Source organism: Dermacentor silvarum, chromosome 9, assembly GCF_013339745.2.
Source record: "Dermacentor silvarum isolate Dsil-2018 chromosome 9, BIME_Dsil_1.4, whole genome shotgun sequence".
In the NCBI taxonomy this organism is placed as follows: domain Eukaryota; kingdom Metazoa; phylum Arthropoda; class Arachnida; order Ixodida; family Ixodidae; genus Dermacentor; species Dermacentor silvarum.
Genome location: NC_051162.1, coordinates 157,697,330 through 157,719,490, shown reverse-complemented (window position 1 = coordinate 157,719,490; position 22,161 = coordinate 157,697,330). Strand labels below are relative to the sequence as shown.

The window sequence follows — 22,161 nt, the reverse complement described above, 5'->3', positions numbered from 1 at the left end:
TTTTCCAGGGGCAATATAAGTGGTATTATATTAAAATGTGAAGGCCCTATACTCGCGGACAACTTTCTGTGGCAATGAAGGGAAAGCTACGGGCGCGTGGATGCTGCACGTGTGTTACCGCGCCAAATAGTCCGGCAGCGTTTGACAGTGCTTTTGGTTGCTCGGAAGAGACGCTGAATCGACGCAGCTTCCACGTGCGGCGGTTTCGCGTTTGCCCAGACGCGGAAGGGAAAAGCCGCAAAATAAGTAAACTTTTACTCTCATTGGTGTGTTCTGTCTCATTTAACTGTTGCTAATAAGCTGTTTATGTTTTGTCTTCCCCTGCCTAAACCAACGTGGATTAAAACGCGGGACTCTTTTCAGAAGCGCTCTCACTTGTGCGCGCTTAGCCTCCGTAGCTTTCCCTTCATTGCCACAGAAAGTTGTCCGCGAGTATAGCACCTTTTTTATTATTTTAATAATTCTTTGTTATTGCCCAGACGCGCGCGTGTCCAAAACGAATTAGCAGGCGAAGTCCCATGGGAATTTGACCTGCCTTAGGGAGCCTACATGCAACGCCGTTTTAGGGTGGTGACAACCTTTGTGAGGGTACTTGCCGCCGCCAGCTAAATTGGCGGGTTGAATTTGGGGCACAAAATGGCGAAAGACCAGCCGAGAGACCACATTTCCCGCAACCCTTGGTGACGTGAAATGAATTACCTTCTTTTAATAAACTTTGGCCTCAGCAGCCACATACACATAGCATGGCTGAGCACAGTACACAGCACGTCTACGTTTTAGTGAAACTGGCTAGTAAGCACAGTATTTATTACAGCACACTTCGAAAAGCACCCTTTATATATTATGTACAACTGGAATGCAACCACAATGCTTAATGCAGTTCACATTCTTGGCGTGAGATAATCCTACGACGAGCACGCCATCGTGCCTTATAACTTGTTGCTTGATATGTGTCGCACGACTGTGCAATAGAAAAGTAAGTTTGATGTGTTAAAATAAAAGGAAAAGGCAACTAGTATATTGAAGATGCATGCAGGTTTCTTGTGCGCATTGGCGCAAAACTAAATTAAAGAAATTTAATAGATCGCGTGCCAACATGAGTACATCCGAGCGTGACAAAAGAAGGCAGCAAGACTGGGGACCAAAATGACTGCCCACCAAATTTGGCGGTAAAAAGCGCTGAAAATGTTGGTGTTGCATGTAGGCTCCCTAACCTGCCTAGGATGCGAGCGCAGTCTGGGTGGTGCTTTTGCAAATAAACCACCCGGACGCGCCGCTGTTGTACGGTAGGAATGCTGCAAAAGGGTTTGTGTTTGAGTTTCCTCGTAGTAGAATTAAGTTTTCTCGTACATTAAAACTACAATCCGTCGCCGATTGGTAAACAATCCGACGGCGAATCCGACGCCGAATGGTAAAGTCGTACTTTACCATTTTTATAACGGATTTCACTATGAGAAATTAAAATTTTCTTCACCAAAACCTTGCACCACGTGGAGGGCCTGCGTGGTCGAAATGGTTGGGGATGATTTCCTTCGCCACCCGCCGACATCGCACGCCGGTTGCCGACGCCGGATTTTCTGCGACACGGGGCCCTTGACGCTATGGCGTTAAAAGTGTTGTGCGGCAACTACAGTGTTCGTCCGGAAGCTTACCATGTTGCAGTGCTAGCACGGAGAGGTTCAAGTTCTTTTGAATAAGGAAACACCAAAGCCACTGATTGATTTTGTAACCATTTTTATTTTACCGCCCCCGACAGCACTGGGCGGTTACATTGTTTATTATTTTTCTGCGGCCGCGAGAGGCCTATGTATGGAAGTTTTTTATTTTTTTTATTTTTTTGCTATGCTTACGTACGCTTCACGGCGTACGCATTAAGAGGTGACGTGCCCCTGGAGAGAAGAAAGCACTGTAATTGTACTTCTCGAGGAATCGGGACGGGTGTGACGAAGGAAAGGATATTTCGCCTGCAAGACTCCGGACACGGTGTCTACACTTTTGCTTTTGTTTCCAAGGAACACCGAGTATGTCCTTGCAGTCGAAGGACAACAAGGATATACACTTCCCTTGCGCTATTTGACGTGTTTTATCCCCTTCTCTCAGCGCGTGTGACCAGAAGACGCGTCTGTCCCAGGCGCGAACGCACGAATGCCCTCAAACATCCGGGACAACGAAGGGATCGGTCTGATAAGGGCTCTATCATTCATATCACAGCGACGTTTATCACAGGACTCCGTAAGCACATGCGCCAAGCGGATGCGGCTGACGACCAACAGGGCTCACCTGAAACGCAAGGCTTTTGCACTTTGGCTGAGATGCCACAGGTGAAGCAGCAATTTAATAAGAAAGGAAGAAAAAGAAAAACAATTCTCGGCTGTCAAACTAGATAGCGTCACGACACAACAATGCTTGACATTTGGCTCCCAAACATTTGCACTAAGCAGTGCAGATTGCCCGTCCGATAACAAAGCATCTGTGATATTGGAGGTAACATAATGGAGCTTCAACAGCCACGATAAATTAAAAAAAGGCGTCATTGTTAAGCCAAGTTGGTACTAACGAAAGATTTGTGGCGCAAAGTAAGTGAGAGGGAACACAAGAGTTGACAGGATAATGGTGTCCCACCGTATCACTCTTGCATTTCCTTTCACTTTGCGGCACAAATCTTTCGCTAAAGATATGCACCAACTTGCCCAACATTATACTCTGCCAAAGTTCGTGGGTATACTAGGTCAACGACTCCGAGGATAGATAAGATGTGAGGGGATAAACAGAGTACACTGATGAAATTTCTTTGGATGTGCCATGGAAGACATATGCCACCAACTACCGGACTTCGTCTCCCGTGTTTTTTGTTTTTTTTTCATATGACTTCTCCTTGCCTTATGGGAGGGCGAGATATGATGGGAGCTAAAATAGGATCGCAAGTACAGGAGATGCCAATTTAACTGTGTCAGCATAGGAAATAGCTGAGTGCATGCGCACGTCTGGCTACCAGTTATAGACCGCAGATGCCTGGCGGTGCCTATACGTTTTGCCCATTGCTGCGTGACAGGCTGCTCGCCGTGCCTGTCCATAGCTGTGAACACGAAAATACGCAACGGGTACTCGAACACAAGAAAAAAATGACTAGACGGCCACCAACACCGGGTCATTGAGGGACATATGAGGATGTGTAACCATGCGATCTACAGTCATCACTGCGTTTTGAGGGGTCACGAGCGCGCCTGCAAACGCGTGATTTGACAGTTCTTTTGTCCTGAGGGATAATTAGCAAGACTTACGTAACCTTGCCTTTTCAGGGACCACGAGCCACAGCCACGGTACACCACCAAAATTCATTCCTAAGCCTAGCTCCTCCGAAACGGACGCGCCTTCCGGTCACACGTGTTCGTTCACACTCATAAGAGGAAAGGGGGTGCTGGTGACTCCTTTGAACCGTGACTCTCCGACTCCGTCACTCCGTAAACCACGAGTCGCACATTGAACTCCATTTTAAAATCCATCTCCTGAACAAAGCGCCAACAAAAAAGGGCCGCAGCAAAACAGACAAACACCGTCCCTTGTTTGTTTGTGTTTTGTTCTGAATATGAATGCACACCAACTTATCCCGGTTTCAGTCCTTTGGGTTTTACGAAGTTGTAGTCCATCGAATTGCACAAACACTTTCGGCAGTGCCCAAGTGGAAGGAGCGTACTGCGTCGGGGAGGAAAATTCAAAAAGGGAGTCAAATAGGGGACTGACTCTCTTGCACAAAAGGGAGTCACCGGCACTCCTTTTGTTCTCGGAGTGCGAGAGACGTGCTCGCTGTGGGTGTGTGTCCGCAGGAGCCGGGTTGTTCTAGCGCCTGCGGTTGCGTATCCTCCTACTGGTGGGGCAGTACTCCGCGTACTCCTCCCAGCTGCAGCCGGTCTGGACGTCGCAGCACTCGTCCATGATGCCCCGCACTCCCAACCGCTGGCGCCGCCACGACTTGCGCCGTCCGCCACCCGCCTGCTTGCCAGACGCAGATGAACTCAGCAGGCTCAGCGCGGCCTCGGGCTTCAGAAACACTTCAGCGAGGTCTGCGAGCAAAGCAGAACGCCGGGAACAAAGAGAGGCTCTTTGATGAAAACCGAAGAGGTCTTCCAGGTAAAAAAACGCCCGGTTTGTGACTCGAGGAGAATGTGGTGATAAATAAAGTGACACACAGAGGACATGCGCCACTTGATGCGCACACAAAACACCACGCAGAATTAAAGCAACTCGTTGAGCCCACTGTCTCGCAGTAATCTCAAAGTCCTTGTAGCGCGGGACGCACGGGCGGAACTAGTCCATGGCCCAAGTGCATGTTGCAGCTCAAGGTGTGAACCCTGAGGTTCGTTTTGTGTGGTCCAGAGGACGGACCTTCGGAGTGCAAAGAGGTTGCAATTGCAGAATAAGTGTGCTATGTAACCTCCTACATTGCACGCAGGGTGCAGTAGTGAGGCAGGCTACGTAAGTAGTGGTATCTTATAGTCCAACTACAACAAAACTTCACTCTGACTGAATTGGTTGTAAATAAGTAGTCTATAGCCAACTGGAACTATCTCTGGTTAACGTCCATGCCTTTCTATGCATCATTTCTCTCTCTATATATATACCATTGAAACATTCTTAGCAATGTATTGCGGGAGGTAATTCTCAAAATTACTTATAACAGCCTTTACATAGTCCCTAAGCAGAGTACTGTCCTATGCTTATGCCTAAATGAAAGGCAAGTGCAAGTCCGCGGCTTACTACTTCCTATTTTTTCAACACTAATTTACTTCTACTACTACTCTTGCGCCAAAACAGCAGAGCGTCCCTATATGCGCAATAAAAATTCATCAGATATTGGTGAGGAATTTTTCTTATTTAGGAACATGTCTCTGCAGTTGGCAAAACTGCTCCAATTACCCGAAAATTTAGCGGTAGCGTGCTTATTATTTTCCGGATATTCAGAGCGCTTGGTGTTGTACCGTAAAATCTACAAAAGTAAATAGTGCATGAAGCCTCGTTGATCGAGGTGCTAGCTCGAACGCAGATGTTTATTCAAGCAAGGTATCGGACTGGGATAGTTGGTGATTCAAGATGCCAACTGAATTCACAGTGCGAAAACTAGACAAGAACAAGAAGAAGTAAATTGAAGACAAGCGCTGACTTCCAGCTCAATTCAAATGGAAGTTGCTGCTGTAGCTACAGTCTCAAAACACTACTCATAGCCACGAGATCGATTGCCGACATAGAAGACGCTAGATGAAAGCTAATACAGCACAAACGAAAGAGAGACATAAAAAATTGTTGACATTGGTTAACGCAATGATAGCAGTATTTTATGGACATACTTCACAAAGAAAAAGTACACCAGCATCGGTACTCCGCAACCTTGTGGGCGCACGAATGAAGCTGTGGAGAGTTACTATAGGCTAATGTCGCAAGGCCAGCGCTTGTCGTCGTCTCCATTGTTCATGTCCTTGTCTGCTTTTTGCTCTGTCAAGTTGGTTTCTTCATGGAATTGCGATAAAAAAGATGACTTGAATCAGAGTTGATATATGTGGACCTATATCTTTATCAAAGTTCACCTTGTCATTCTTGGCTTGCTAGCTTCAAGTGGTTCAGAACATGTGGGGTGGGAAAGGAGGACCTCTCGTCATCAAACTTCCGAGAAAGGAAGGGGTCGGCCGTAGAGTTTTTTTATGTGTTTCGTTTTCCTGTAGCACGAGACATTACGGAATGTTTTTATGAGCCACAGAAGACATGGAGCTAGCACGTAGCTTTCACTTCACACCTAAGCCAGATTTTGCGACATAGTGCCTTTGCCCATCGACGTTCGTTATGCTTAGCATGCTATGCGCGCCGGTGTCCTTGCAGAACTACGGCACCTATCTGACGAAAGGTAGCCACGCATAGTGCCATATCAGTATGTATTGCTTTTGAAACTGTCGAATATGCATTGTTGGCGTCGCTGCCAGCTCATCTGAATTATTGTTCTTTTGTTATCTTGAATACAGAACCTTGAGCACAATCTTAACTACAGTTGTGCAGTGTTCGTTCGTGACGAACTTCGACTGCTTCTCAAGAGCAAGCTCTTGCTCCGGGGGCTCCTATTTAGATGCATATGAATGGATAAATCGTTTATCTCGGCAATCACTGCACCGAAGTTTGATGAAGTTTGTTGCATATGAAAGAAAACGTTATCACTGTTGGTCGGGAATTTTTTATTTGATTAGTAATTTTTGATGGAAATTGTTGGAATCAAATTTACAAATCTTACTCAGCAATGAAAAATGATATCAGCTATCTAAATTGCATCTAATAGTATATCTAACGTGGACAAAATTGGCTCTGAAATGCACCACTAATACGTGAGTAGCAAACATTTAAACAAATTACTTAATATATAAGTTGATAAATCAAATTAGCCCGCTCTAGATGCTCTAACGGATGCAGTTGATAGAACTGCATTGCCTTTTTAAGGGGGCAGAGCTACAGATTTGTAGACTTTATGTTCGTATTTTTCTAGACACACGAATTTTTGGCAATTTCTGTAAAGATAAGCCGCGACATAAACAAAAATTCCGTTCGCTTGCTACATTGACTAGCGCTTAACAGTTCTCTCTAGATTCATAATATTTCATTATTATCAATCCAAGGTTTATCTCAGAAAACCGATACTGCGTTTTACGTATATTTGAATAGGCGGCATATCGGAGCTAAAGCTTCCTCTTAAGTCATCTTCGGTACGGTTCAAGGCCTTATTTTTGCTGAAGCTCGGTTCCACGATAGGAAACAGGCAGATACTTCCTTTTCAAATATAGGAGGGTGTCAGTCAACATCTGGAATGACAGGCTTCGGCCAAGCGGGACTGCGCTTAACAAGTTAAACAGATTAGCGCCACCACGATTCAGGTAACACCAACTACAGCGTCCTGATAAGAATAAAAATGTTTGCGTCACGGACTCGGAGCCTAACAAAGTATTCGAATTGTGACGCTGCCGGAAGCGGTTGCTAGCTGCTACAGCGTGATGTGATGAACTTAAAGTGACACTGAAAGAAAAGATAAACCAGTTTATTTAGGTTAAGTATTGTGTGAATACTGTTTGCATTTATTAAGAGAGAATGATTGAAGCGAAAGGAACCGAGGTTTCCCCTTCTGAATTTCGCGGCATAACGGCGTTGCCAGCATGTCAGGTGATGTCGCGAATTGCAATGCCATTTTTGCGTTTGCACCTGTTTTCCCTGCATAAATTCTACTCGAAATCCGCCAAGTCGACTCTTTTGTTCCTTTAAAAGGCAGTATAATCTTCGCTAACCGACTACTATTATTTTATCCCGAGCAAGTGGCGTTAAAATCCGTCATGTCATGGGAATATTGTGCGGGAACTAGAAGGTCGCGTGGCAACCCGGGCCGGTATTCACAAAACGTCCTTACGCTAGAATTGTTCGTAAGAGAAAATTCTAGCCAGTCCTGTTATTGGACCTATCATTAGAGCGAAGCGGGCTGTCCAACGGCAAAGAGTACTTACGAAAGACAAGCTTTGTGAATTCGATCCTGTTCTTAGTTTTTACTTCTTTCTATAGCTTTCCAAGCCTTCGTTTACCGGTGCGACCGGTCTGCTTGATCTTGGGGTTAGTGTAATTTTACAACACAACTTAATTCTTCACTCCCACTTAAGCGTGCATTCGCGGCCGCTGTGCAGTCCTCACCGGCGTCCTTGTCCAGAGGCGCGTCCCTCTTTCGGCGGCGCATCTTGTAGATGTCCTTCTCGCAGACCCAGCTCATGTGCGACAGCAGCTCGTGGTAGCAGCGCCGGTGGCGTTCCACGTGCCATACCCGTGCCCAGTCGTCGTCGTTCCTGCCATGGAAAAGCACACACTGGTGATACTGACCACAGAGTTCTCCAAGAAACAAAAACTTGCTAGAGCGAAATCGGGCGCTGGAATCCGAAACTTCCAAAGGTGGTGGCGGCGCCACGCGGTTTGTTTGTGAACCAGCGACGCTATGATTGAAATCTGAGGAACCGGTGACTGCTGAATTTTCAGGCGCGGAAAAAAATATGTTTAAATTATGGGGTTTTACGTGCCAAAACCACCATCTGATTATGAGGCACGCCGTAGTGGGGCACTCCGGGATAATTTGGACCGACTGGGTTTCTTTACCCTGTACCTAAGTCTAAGTACACGACTGTTTTCGCATGTCGCCCCCATCGCAATGCGGCCTCCGTAGCCGCGATTTGACCAGGCACAGAAAGAAGGCTGGGAAACTTGCCTATGTATACGCCTTTCCAAAGCTACCATGAGAATGCTGGGCAGTGCATAGACTTGTCTAATCTGTCTGCTTGTGGCTTGACACGATCTCGAGGCGTTATTCATTACGCTCCACCTTTCTCAGTTTCTAATTAGGCGATCGTATTTCTACAAACCCACGAAGACACCAACATACCCAATAATTGGAAATTACTGCGTTTATAATTTTTTTTTCAGATTATCAATGTACGCAGTCGCAAAGCCGTTTGGTATCAGAAGGACCACGTTTACGGAAATTTATACACCACTCATGATTTCCAAGCAGGGTACATATCCGTTAAACTTTCACCTCCCTAAGACACTATAGCGCCAGAGATCCTTCCAGTAGTTTTGGCAAGAAACTTCATGATACAGACTCAGTTTCATTGCTTGCGATCATGGTTATCGCGAAAATTACGCTCTCAGCCATCGGAAATATTCAGCAAACTTTTGTGGTTTAACACCACCACGGCTCTCCAGAACAGTTCCTTAAAGGGACACGATCCAAGAACACTTAGCTTAATCTGATGAAGCATCCTTCAGTAACAGGTTGCGGTGGAACAGTGATGCGGTCACGGTTTCGATAGCCTTTGCTCTTCTTCTTCTTCTACCTTATATTACAGAATGCTCGTAGAGGAGGTGCTTTGGGTGCATGCAAAAAAAACATTAAAACAAAGATTGTCAAAATTAAACCAGAATCCTGTGCAGCTTCGGTGCGTTAAACCCCACAATTCTAATTTGACGTTTTTCGAGAGTTGATTTGCATTTATTTCTAAGAACAATGGCGTTTGCTTATTAGTGGAGAAAATGAATGATATATTTTTTTCTTCCTACAGTTTGCACCGGTACTGCAATGTCAGTAACGTGTTCGCGATAGAAGTAATGAAAATTCATTGCGTTGAATGTTTCCTTCATATTAGAATGTGATGTAATCATTGTTTATCGGAATACTGTTAGCCGCGCCAAACAGACGCTGTCAATGTCTTATGCAGTCACGAGAAGAGAACTAGATTTTTAGGTCGTGCGCATTGTTCAAAAGTACTCTGCTCACGGTGAGGCAACGTTTCTTGCATTCTATAGAAGTTCTATTTATTGATGCAAACGCTCCAGACGTTTTCATTACAGGCCCGCTCAAGCTACGTGAACAATATTTACCGTGCCTAAATGAAAAGGCTAGATTCTAGCGGCTCTTTGCAGCAAATGCTTAATTGAAGCTCCAATAATTGAAAATTTACTTGCATTTTGGTTCTGCTGCAGGAAATTTGAAAAATCAACTTTCAAGCTACTCGACTTTGCTGCGGAAACGGATGTCGTAATTCTGAAAAGTGTGTGCAAAGTTCATAGATAAACTGAGTTTCCTGATTACAGAAAAGCGTTAACATTGCTTGTAAGTAATGCCTGAAAATCTGGTATTAAAGTAAACTTCACGCGAAATAACTTTGTGTGAACTTTGAGTGCAGATCAGCGAGCGGTTTAGCAGGAAGAGTATTCTATACATGAGCCAGTTTGAGGCAAGGAATGGGGCGTTGGGTACTTAGAAGCCGGAGATTCCCAGGAGGGTGGAGATTAAGGGATTAACTGTGGTCGATCAAGCTTGGAAAGCCTCAGGCTGGAGCCAACGTTTTGACGAGAGAAACTCTGAGCTTGACGAAGACAAGTCCTCTTGTCGACTCTTTGGCCACAGCCTGGGACATCCCTCGTCCGTCCAACGTTGGACATACTTATTGTCGATAAAACTTAACTGAAAGGCGCTGGCCGCGTTATGCATTCTGACCATGGTCACAAGTGGAGAAAATGAGAAGCGCTGATCCCTTCACCCGCTTTCAACTGTCGCCATTGGTGGGTTGCTCAGTTTTGCAAAATGAGTTCGGCTCAGTGTCAACTGTCGCTTCACGCCACCTCGTATGGCATAAGATCTTCCATGTACGCTGAAATAATTTGCCCCAGAGCACGCGCAAGAATAAACGTAATGTATTGTAAAGAATATATGACTATAATAACCGCATTGATTTCGTCCTCCGGCATGGTCTAGTGGTTAGGATACCTGGCTCTCACCCAGGAGGCCCGGGTTCGATTCCCGGTGTCGGAACATATTTTTTATTTTATTTTTATACTTCAACGGGTGTAGTGAACTTTATGCTTCGAATCCTTATTTACAGTCAGGAATAAGCTTTCAAGCTTTACACTTTGCTGCTCAAGCACAGATAGTGTTCACACAAGCACAGCTCATTTTGTTTGATGCAGCGGCGCCGGCTCTCAAAATTAAAATGCTGAATAGTATATTTGCTGTTAGTGAATGGATGATGTTTCTTTGACAAACGTGTCTGGGACAGGTAGTTGAAAAAAAAAAAAAGACGATTAAAAGCATATCAATCCATGGCAGGCAGAGTAGCCAAAGTTTACTGTCGCGTTACAGTGCTTCAGCGCTTTACAGTACTAGATTTGGCGTTTCGTCACTTACGTGTTGCCAATTATACCCAGTGGGTTAAAAACACTAATTGCTCGTTGTTGCCACTTTTCTATGCCGACATAGTAGTCTTGATCTTTAGACTACGAATAGATAACTTAAAGAAAATATCTTTATATGAGACGCCACGGCCACCTAGGGGGGCTTTTCGTCACTGCAGCACTAAGTTTGCTTTTTCCGCCGCCAGATGGCACACAAATAGCTTACCGCGGGAAGTTTGAAACTGTTTGCTACAGCAACCGATTAGGTCAAAGGCTAACTCCAGCATGTCTTTATTATTGACAGAGTTATGGATCTGAGCGAAATTTGCGCCGTACGTTCTGCTGGGCACATTGCTCACATGCATCGAATGACGCGACTTAGAGTTATGCAGTCATTATGATTAACGTACTTGTCTTTCCGTTGTTTCTCCCCCTCTCTTTCTCTCTCTCTCGTGCAAGCTGATTTAAATGGATATAATATTAAGTGATAATAGGTGAGCTACACTTTGGAAATACAAACAAACTCTTACTTACCAAGCGCTGAGTATTGGTGAGCCGAAAATGAAACAAGAACTAGTGACGGATGGCGACGCCACCTTTTAGTTACCGCTCCAGTGTCCCGTGAAGTCATTAATTGGGCCGCGTCTGCTCGCAACTAATTAACAGTTTATGGTTAAGCAAGAATTGCATTGAAAATAAAGTATTCGAAGACCCGGCCTCGTAAATTACGACTTTTTCTGACCGAAAACGACCCAGAATTGCCCAAAAATACATTGTAACTCATAACATCACGCTAAGGTGGTGGCTCAGTGGTTTGTTGGTTCTATTGACGCCCACACCCGTAGTCCAGGCGGACATTTCGTACTAGCCAACCTGTGATTTTAATTCGTGATGTCAGTACACAAGCAGCAGTGCGGGCGCTGACGTTTTGCGAAGCTGCCTTTAAAGAATGAAGTAAACATGCCTCCTATTGGCCGGAATTAACGGTGTTCAATGTATACAACGTCGGCATGAGGGTCTTGACAGCTACACAACCTTTCTAGCACTACTAAATGTTTGTTTTCCTCAAATTGAAATATGATGTATAGGGCCTATGAGGACGATAACAAAAGAAAGGGCCGCACAGAGCACTAAAGGAGAGACTGGCGACGCAAGAACAGTTCCTTGTAGCTGAGCGCTCTTGTCTCAAGAGGTCACGTCCTCACTGTGGGGCTATTCTAACGTGGCCCCTCCATCAGTCGGAGGTTTTCGCGGCCCGGTGTAGTGTCGGTTTCGATGAGGTGTTTTTGCTTATATAAGTTACTTTTGTGTTCTTGAGCAAAGCGAGCAATTCGATCTACAAGGTATCAATTACTGAAGTCAGCGCGCGGCCCTGATATTTCTGTGTGTCTTTTAGTACTCGCGCTTTGTGCTGTAGAAATATTAAGTAACAATCCTATGCGTGAGTGGAGACCAACGAAATACAATATAACAACGTCTTTCACACTATTAAACCCGAAGCGCCCGAATTGGCCTTTGAATCTCCCCGTAATAAAGCCAACACAATAGTTTTTCAGTCAGTAGTTTGGTTAAATTACCGTACAACATTTTCGACCATAGTGCACTTATTTCGGCATTTGAGGTTCAGACGAGGCCAGTTAGTTTGTTGCTGTCTATGGGCTCCGGACCATTGGCCAGTCTTCGACGCGGCTGGACCTTTATTAATGCGAACGCATTATATGCTCCATGAAGCGGGGAATCCGACGTCCGAAGTTAACAACCGATGGTATACCAAAACCTACGTGACCAAGTGATGGCGTCACGTTTAAATGTCAATGAAAACCGACATGGCGCACACCAAACGAAAATTTACTTTGCCCAATTCGAAAATTGAGTTGACCCACGTTCAAAACCGACCTGGCCCACTCCCACAATTGACTTGGCCCACCCTGAAAATTGACTTTGCCCTATTCGAGCATATGACCAAGTAATCGCGTCATGTGACATAGTCACGTGACCAAGAACCTTAAGGTGCAAGGTCACATGACCAAGTCATGACGTCATGTGACGATGTCACGTGACATGGACGTCGATATGGTCGACACGCCCAGAATGCTTTCGCTTTCAATGCACGTAAGGATAATTAGGCGCCCCTGTAATTTTTTGCCTCGTACCATTATTGCCCTCCCAGATCTATCGCGCCTCTCGTGGAGTTGTCCTGAACTGCGTAGTGTGCCTGTGGATGCTCCAGCAGGGAGCATACGTATAGTTGCGGGGAGCATATACAGGTGCAGTAGGACTTCGCTCATAAAGGAGCCACTAGCTGACAAAAGTGGGTCTGCACCGAAGCCGCAGACTTGGCTACCATCTGTGGATCTACGGACACTCAACAATATATCTTGATTGATTATATATTTCACGCAGTAATCGCAGCTCAGTTCCCGAGACCCTCCTCTACAGCAATCTCGCGTTGCTTAGACAGCGTCAGCCAGCGCTTACCTGTTGCTGAAGATCTCGTTCCAGTCGGGCACGTCCGCTCCGGATTCCGCAAGACGTGGACAGGCGGCAAGCAAGCCGAACCACAGGGTGGTCCACTGTATCAGCATGGCCGTGGTCTCTCTCCCCTCGCACCTGCATGGCGAAGAAAAATAAATAAAAACATTGTCGCAATAGTCTTAATCGCCGGATGACTAGATGCCACAGTATTTAAGCTTTACAGTGCATTGTGACACGATTGCACAGTTTTACATGTGTTTACTTCTACTAGATATATTTAACTTGGGGATCAGGTGTAGATGTTGAAAGCATGCGTTTTCTGCTACTGTGTTTCACTTTCGTGTTGACGAAGACGCTATGAATTGACAGAGGAGTACCTAGCCTTCGTATCGTTGCATGCTATATATATGAAACGGAGCATGGTGACCAGAACATTGCCTTTTCTATTATAACTTTTACGGCTTCAAAGCCACACAGCTAGCCAAACTCAGGAGAATGCTATAGCATTCAATTGTGCACTCAAAATACATTTCCACAGAGTCGCATTTGCTGACTATGAGAGTGAGTTGTTTTGATAAAGAGCCCAGCGCAGGCCTCAATCCAGGCAGAATCAAGTGGAGGAGTGCTTGCTGCGCACTCACTTTTGTATGCGCTGAAGTGCGCTCAAGAACAGAGCGTAGAAGCGCGTGCATGGCGGCTTTCAAAGTATGCAGCGGCACCTAGCTCAGCCTTCTTTCACGAAAGATCACATCCTTGTGCTCTGGGATCACCTCCCGTAAACTTGCCGATGTATTTTTGTGTTAGTGAATGAAAAAACATTGATTGATTGGTTGATTGATTGATTTATTGACTGATTGACTTATTGATTCGTTTATTTATTTATTTATTTATTTATTTATTTATTTATTTATTTATTTATTTATTTATTTATTGCTTGATTGATTCTTCGTGAGAAAACGCTGCATAGACGACAGAGTGCTCACAGGACAGAGTTGGGTATACACACGTCAGAGGAAGCATCAGGAGGACGGTCTTCGAAATGAAAAAGGAACGCTGTGACTGTGCTATAGTCGGTGAAAACCTAAGAATTACAAACAACCTCCACCCACGAAAATGCTGTGCACCTGCCCTTCGCCTCTGAAGCAAAGCCGAAACAGCTGGAGTCCGCTCAGAGCTTAATGACTTTGTTCTGCTAGTGTAAATGCTAGACTAATTAGAGTTCAATACATCGCTGTTTCAAGCTGAAAATTTCACCTTTGACTGAGCACTGATAGTCGAACATGTCCCAAAATTTGCGACCACGTTCCGGTTTCATCTACAACCAGTGACACAAAGACAGATTTGTACGGATGAAGACACCGCTTTAAACACGCTAAACCACTTGCCGTCACAGAAGTAGGCAAACCTAATTGGCTGGCGCATCCATGCAAATGGTGTTTGTGTTGCGCCGCGTGCCCACATATAACCTTTTATTCTCAGGCTATCACCGACTATAGTCGCGCAAACTGGAACCATCGTCAACCACGGGCTACCTGCAAGCTTGCTTGGCATTATTACCTCCGTTGTTCCAGTACCGCTCACCACTGTGAGATTCTGCATTCACCTATAGACTGATTCGGCAATCAAACGGCCGTAAAGCTTTAGAGCGACGCTTTCTTTGCCAAGCTCCGTGGCGTTTTGGCGTGGGTCTCCGTTTTTTAGCATCATAGCCAAGTGAGCCAAGCTACAGGACAAACCAAGTGGGGCCTGTGAGGGCACCTCTGTTCTGCGTAATCAAACTACAAATCATGACATGAACCTTCTGCAGATTATTTCATCTCGTAGGTACCTCTAAAGCCCACTGACCTCTGAGCGGAATAGAATGGGGATATATTCAACACGTTCTTTGACTTTCATAATTTTCTTATGTTTGGGCTACCCTCTTCTCCAGCCACTCGGTATGCGCCACTGGGGACGTACGCACTGTTTTCTAATCCTGGAGAATCGCTATGTGCCACCGTGACCCAGGAGGTGTGGAATCCTGAAATGTATTTACAGGTCTGTCCCTACAGTTTTCTTGTACACAACTCTCATCATTAGCCCAGTGGGATAACTCTCGGCTAATTCTGAGTATATACAACTCTCATCACCATTATTCCATTGAGAAGCCTCATACATCGCCTTTGTCTTGTGCGGCTACTCCTGGTGCCCATCTAGTGGATAATGGCATCCATTGCCAAATCACCACCGGGTGTGCGCTACTTCGACGAGCCAGGATGACTCGCATATAGTCCTCATATAATAAAGGGCCCCATAAACTAGCCCCTGATAACTCAAAAACAATTCGGGACTCCACGCTTTTCCAGTTCCATCTTCTCGCGTCGTGACGCCAGCAGGGTCATGCATGCGACGTCACCAGGGTAAAAGCTACCGATTGGTCCATATATGAGAACCCTAAGTTCCGATCCATCTACTAGCGCGCCTTTGCCAAGCAGTTGTTGTTGCCTCAAAGCATGCCAAGCAGTCTCACGTCCACACTTCCTCGTCGTCTTGCTCGCCTGTATTTTTCTGGGAACTTTGACCTGAGCAAAACGTGATCACAAAATTGTATTGCCACAGGAAACCCTTCGTATGAGTTAGATGACATTTCATTCCGGGCTTGGTGGTGCGAGATAACAAGTACGAAGAAAACCTGGGAGGACCGTAGCTACAGCGAAGCCGAGTTAACAGAGCGCCAATATTGAAAGAGAGGTGAATATTTCTTGGATGCTTCTAGTGCAAAGATCCAGGTGAGAAAAAAACAACTGTCAATCCAATGACCAGGAAGCAATCTTAAACAAGTGTCTACAGGTGCAGCACATTTAGCAGATAAAAAAAATGGGATGTTTAGCGTCTTCAAACTGCACAATGGGTTTGTGAGCAACGCGGTAGATGCCGATGCTCGGGTTCATTACGACCGTTCTTTACCAAGCACCTAAACCTAAATCATCATCATCAGCCTATATTTATGGAAAGGGAATCAAAGCATTGCTGTGTCGATGTTGCCGGTCTTGAGGTAACAGATGACTGGTCGCGGGACCAGCGCCATTTGATTACAGTAAGCTAACTAGCTGGTGAAACAGGGCCTATACACAAGTGCGTTCACTCCAAACTCTACCGCGCAAACGTCCCCGTTGCTACTCGTGTTTCGCCTGCTTCGCACTTCAGCAGAATATGAGAGCCCGTCACCATACACTACGTCTATAAAGTGTACCTCACGTGATTCTCTATAAAGATAACGGCACGGGATAAGACCATGAACGATAAGTTGCGTTCATAATTTAGTAGATAAGGTGAAGTTCAATACCGAGTCAAGGAGAACTTTATCGACGCAAGATATAGGTACAGCTACTAAGAGTTCACAAAGACAGTTGCGCGGGAAACCTAATTTGTTCCCCAAAGAGGTGTGCTAACAATCACATACAAAGTTGTGAACTGTTATTACAGCACCATTACAAAGAACACAAAAAGATAGAGAAAGAGGACAACTTTATTTAAAACGAACGCCAGTCCGGGTCCACTAAGAAGAGCATATTGCTATAAAATAACTTTGCCAGACTCATCTGTAAGTAAAAACATTTATTTCTGGGGTTTTCCGTACCCACGCACGTGCTGACGAAGATTTATGCGATCACTTAAAGTGATAAGCGCAGAATAATTTCATCGAAAATTATTAAGAAACACCAAGCCTATAGCCCATGAAAATATTGTCTCAGCAACGCCAAATAAGTTCTCTCGAAAGCACTGGTTCTTCGCATACAACCCTCCCCACGCCCGTGCTGACGTCGATTTAAGCGGTAACTTAACTGATAAGCGCAGAATAATTTCGTGGAAAATTATTAAAAAGCACCAAGCCTATAGCCCATGAAAATATTGTCTCAGCAACGCCAAATAATTTCTCTCGAAAGCACTGGTTCTTCGCATGCATCACTCGCCACGCCCGTGCTGACGCCGATTTAAGCGATAACTTAACTGACAAGCGCAGAATAATTTCGTCGAAAATTATTAAAAAACACCAAGCCCATGAAAATATTGTCTCAGCAACGCCAAATAAGTTCTCTCGAAAGCACTGGTTCTTCGCATACATCATTCCCTACGCCCGTGCTGACGTCGATTTAAGCGGTAACTTAACTTATAAGCGCAGAATATTTCGTCGAAAATGATTAAAAAACACCAAGCCTATAGCCCATGAAAATATTGTCTCAGCAACGCCAAATAAGTTCTCTCAAAAGCACTGGTTTTTCGCATACATCACTCCCTACGCCCGTCTGACGTCGATTTAAGCGGTAACTTAACTTATAAGCGCAGAATAATTTCGTCGAAAATTATTAAAACACACCTATAGACCATGAAAATATTGTCTCAGAACGCCAATTAAGTTCTCTCGAAAGCACTGGTTTTTCGCATACATCACTCCTCACACCCGTGCTGATGTCGATTTAAGCGGTAACTTAACTGATAAGCGCAGAATAATTTCGTCGAAAATTATTAAAAAACACCAAGCCTATAGCCCATGAAAATATTCTCTCAGCAACGCCAAATAAGTTCTCTCGAAAGCACTGGTTCTTCGCATACATCATTCCCTACGCCCGTGCTGACGTCGATTTAAGCGGTAACTTAACTTATAAGCGCAGAATAATTTCGTCGAAAATGATTAAAAAACACCAAGCCTATAGCCCATGAAAATATTGTCTCAGCAACGCCAAATAAGTTCTCTCAAAAGCACTTGTTTTTCGCATACATCACTCCCTACGCCCGTCTGACGTCGATTTAAGCGGTAACTTAACTTATAAGCGCAGAATAATTTCGTCGAAAATTATTAAAAAACACATATAGACCATGAAAATATTGTCTCAGCAACGCCAATTAAGTTCTCTCGAATACACTGGTTTTTCGCATACATCACTCCTCACACCCGTGCTGACGTCGATTTAAGCAGTAACTTAAGTGATAAGCGCAGAATAATTTCGTCGAAAATTATTAAAAAACACCAAGCCTATATATAGCCCATGAAAATATTGTCTCAGCAACGTCGAATGAGTTCTTTCGAAAGCACTGGTTCTTCGCATACATCACTCCCCACGCACGTGCTGACATCGATTTAAGCGGTAACTTAACTGATAAGCGCAGAATAATTTCGTCGAAAATTATTAAAAAACACCAAGCCTATAGGAGGCGATTAAAGAATTATAGGAGGTGATTAAGGAGGCGATTAAACAACTTAGATATGCCACAGATAGAACTACCTTCAAAGTTGATAAATTATGGAAGTGGAGAGTGACGACAGAAAGAGGCTTTCAAAAGTAGAAGCGCAAGGCGAGGACGACGAATACCTACCCTCAGAAGCAGGGAGCGTCAGATCGCTCCCTGGTGCGTCGGGGAGTTCTACGAAGCGTACTCTAGCGGGTAGCAGTAAGGCGGGTTCTATAAGCAAGGGCTAGCAGGGGGAGCTTTACCGTGTGGCAATGGAATTGCCGAGGATTTCATCATAAAAAAGCACCTCTCATGCAGTTGATAAAAACATCTCCAGATAAACCAAACATAATTATGCTGCAGGAAACCTTGGTGGATAAGATCAGCCTATCCGGATACAAAGCGACATGCAGGGGCAAAGAGCCGGGTAAGGGGCTAGCCACGCTCGTAGATAAGAAAATACCATCCATAGAACATGATTTGCGCCTTGGACTAAACAAATTAGAATACTTACTTGTGGAAATCATTTTGAAAAGGAATAGAGGCAAACCGCAAAGCCTCTTTTGTCTCAATGTTTACAGCAGCCCTAGCGACATGAAACAAAGTTTCAGGGCACTTCTTAATAAGACTAAGGCTGTTACTAAGCACGCTCCACTCATTATTGGAGGGGATTTCAACGCCCCACATCAAACCTGGGGATATCGCTGGAATACTAAGAAAGGGGATGGACTCTGGCATCTAGCTACAGATCTTAATCTCTCCCTCATCACTGACCCAGCTTATCCCACTAGGTGTGGTACATCTACTTGCAGGGACTCCACCCCAGACCTTACTTTTGTATCAAATTTAGCGAACGCTGGCTGGAATAATTCCAATATTGATCTGGGTAGTGACCATTACATATTACAAATAGTATTGGAAACACCCAGTAATGAGATAAAGCACTTTAACTACATTGACTGGGATCTTTTTCGGAAAGCAAGGAAAAGCAGAGCTGAGACAGAGACAGGACAAAAGAAAACACTCCAAACTTGGACCACTCAGCTCAGGGAAGATGTAAAGGCGGCAACGAAGGCTATTACTACTGAGGAGGATATGGAAATCATGGACAGTAGGCTGGCGCACTTGATTGAAGCCAAACAATCTATGTTAAAAAGATGGAAAACGCAACGGCTGAACAGGAGACTCAGGAAGCGTATAGCATTGTTGAATAGGGAGATTGAGGAACACGCCAGATATTTACAGCAACAACAATGGGATGAGCTTTGTAATACCATAGATGGTCGAATTAAACGAGGTGGAAATTGGAACTTACTTAGACATTTGCTTCATGAGAACGACACGAAATCTAATAGGAGAACAGCAGTAGCACGACTCGTCCATCATGAGAGTCAGGACACAACGGACGAGGCCATTCTTGATCGGCTCGCAGCTAAGTATTTACCACTTAAGGATAGCAATGAGAGTACAGACCAGCCTGAATATACAGGGGAAGACTGTGAGCTTATGGATCAAGAGTTCACAGAAAGCGAAGTTCGCGCAGCCCTGTACGACCTCAACAGTAGATCCGCGGCTGGTCCAGATGGCATTTCCAATAGGCTTTTGAAAAATCTGGACGATGATTCTATAACGTATTTAACTGAGTATTTCAATGAACTCTGGAAAAACGGTGATTATCCGAAGGAATGGCGAATTGCTAACACAATTCTTATTCCCAAACCAGGCAAGCAACTCAATCTAGATAACCTAAGGCCCATATCGTTAACATCATGTCTGGGCAAAACCATGGAGCACGTCATACTTAATAGACTGACTAAGTATGTAGAGAACAGAAATGTTCTTCCGCATAACCTGATCGGTTTCCGTCCTGGACTTTCGACTCAAGATGCAATGCTTTTAATCAAACATCACCTTATTCTTGCTAGCCCGCTACATACGAGAGCTCTCCTAGGCCTAGATGTAGAAAAAGCCTTTGATCGCATCAAACACAAGGCCATATTGGTTATCCTCTCGGAGATGGGATTGGGTAAGCGATTGCACAATATAGTCAAAGCCTTTCTCGGTTGCCGTTCTGCTTGTCTCAGGTTAGGCGAACTCCAATCAACAACCCTGGAACTTGGGAATCGTGGGACACCACAAGGGTCTGTCCTATCTCCCATTTTATTTAGTTTGGCAACGTCAAAAGTGGCTCGAGGTCTCGCGCAGATTGAAGGTATCCACTTTGCAATATATGCAGATGATGTAACAATCTGGAGTGCTGAAGGTAATATGGGACAAACAGAGACCAAACTACAGGAAAGCATTTATGTGGTGGAAACCATACTTGAGGGTATGGGACTGAACTGCTCTGCTAAAAAATCAGAACTATTGGTACTGCGGAGCAGAAAGCGTGGGCGCAAGCCGAAAGGATATATCCCAGAGGAAGAACCCCGCATTGACATATACGCCAAGAATGGAGAGCCAATCAGGCAGGTGGAGACTATTAGGGTGCCAGGCCTTCTCCTGGAAGCGAATGGATCTAATCGCAGGATGATACAACATATCTCTAAGAAGTCTGAAGAAGTCATTAGACTTCTGCGTAGAATTACAAATAAGCATAAGGGGCTAGGAGAAGACAGTGCCATAAGATTGGTACATGCATTCGCATTTTGCCACTTTCGTACGTGGCAGGCATGCTACAATGGACACAGGCTGATAAGAACAAGCTAAACGCTTTAATCAGACGACTTATAAAGGCTACACTAGGACTTCCCATAAGCACTGCCAATGATAGATTATTGCGCCTAGGGCTGCATAACACACTAGAAGAGATAGCTGAGGCTCAACAGGTGGCCCACCAAGAGAGACTAATGAGGACACGACCTGGAAGGGCGCTACTTGAAGAAATAGGCGTAGAAAGTAACAACCAAACCAACAAAGGAGAATTATTAACAGAATTGCAAGCGGGACTACGAGAAAAAATTAAGACCACCCCGTTCCCTAGGAACATGCACCCGACACATAACCTCGAGAGACGGAAGGCAAGAGCCAAGGCACTCCTTCAAGACATAGATCAACATAAGCAGCAGGCAGTATTCGTTGACGCTGCCTGGGTTAAAAATAAGGATGCGTATACCTCCGTTGTTGTAGACACTCAAGGTAACATACGGGATGCCATCACCGTCTATACAAAGGACCCAACAGTAGCAGAACAAGTAGCCATCGCCTTAGCCATCCGGGCAAATCGGTGGACACATATTTACATTGACTCTAGAACAGCCATACGCAACTTTGCTAACGGATATGTGACACGGATAGCAACCAAGTTACTAGACAAGGTCAACAGTGAGAGGATCGAAATTCGCTGGTTTCCTGCACATCAGGGGGTGGTGGATGGAACTCGGAGAAACCTCAATGAGGTGGCAAATGAAGCAGCACGAGGACTTTCTAGCCGTGCTCTTCAAGACCGAGCAGCTTACACTTCACATGGGGAACACAGGGATCGATTATTAACATATAACGAAATCACGAAACATTATTATTTAAGCAGACGGGAAAACCCATTGCCACACGGTAAACTTTGCAGAGCCCAAGCGGTCACATTACGTTTGCTACAGACAAGGACATACCCAAGTCCATATTTAATTAACAGGATCTATCCGGAGAGGGAAATTCAAACCAATTGTAATAAGTGCAATGGCATCATTACTCTTGACCATATGCTTTGGCAGTGCCCCGCGGTCTTCGCAGACTGTGACAAGGAAC

The 22,161-nt window shown here is 44.9% G+C and overlaps 1 protein-coding gene and 1 non-coding gene across 2 annotated transcripts; one reads left to right on the top strand and one right to left on the bottom strand.

The window, feature by feature from the left end:
- Positions 1-1,717: 1,717 nt before the first annotated feature.
- LOC119464567 (probable insulin-like peptide 7) lies at positions 1,718-13,337 on the bottom strand. The gene is made up of 3 exons (XM_037725583.2): positions 13,210-13,337; positions 7,705-7,853; positions 1,718-4,061 (listed from the first exon to the last, which is right to left on the bottom strand). Exons 1-3 carry the CDS (start codon positions 13,314-13,316, stop codon positions 3,838-3,840), a joined length of 480 nt encoding a protein of 159 aa, XP_037581511.1. The 5' UTR covers positions 13,317-13,337; the 3' UTR covers positions 1,718-3,837.
- Positions 10,301-10,372, top strand: Trnae-cuc (transfer RNA glutamic acid (anticodon CUC)). The gene has a single exon. It is a non-coding gene; the product is annotated as a tRNA-Glu (tRNA).
- Positions 13,338-22,161: the final 8,824 nt, after the last annotated feature.

What these genes read in the sequence shown, in the direction of transcription:
- LOC119464567 (XM_037725583.2), bottom strand. Translation starts at nt 13,316, where the DNA reads ATGCTGATACAGTGGACCACCCTGTGGTTCGGCTTGCTTGCCGCCTGT. An exon ending in AACGAGATCTTCAGCAACAG is followed by an intron (nt 7,854 to 13,209) that starts GTAAGCGCTGGC and finishes TTTCCATGGCAG; the next exon opens with GAACGACGACGACTGGGCAC. An exon ending in GCCTCTGGACAAGGACGCCG is followed by an intron (nt 4,062 to 7,704) that starts GTGAGGACTGCA and finishes CTTTGCTCGCAG; the next exon opens with ACCTCGCTGAAGTGTTTCTG.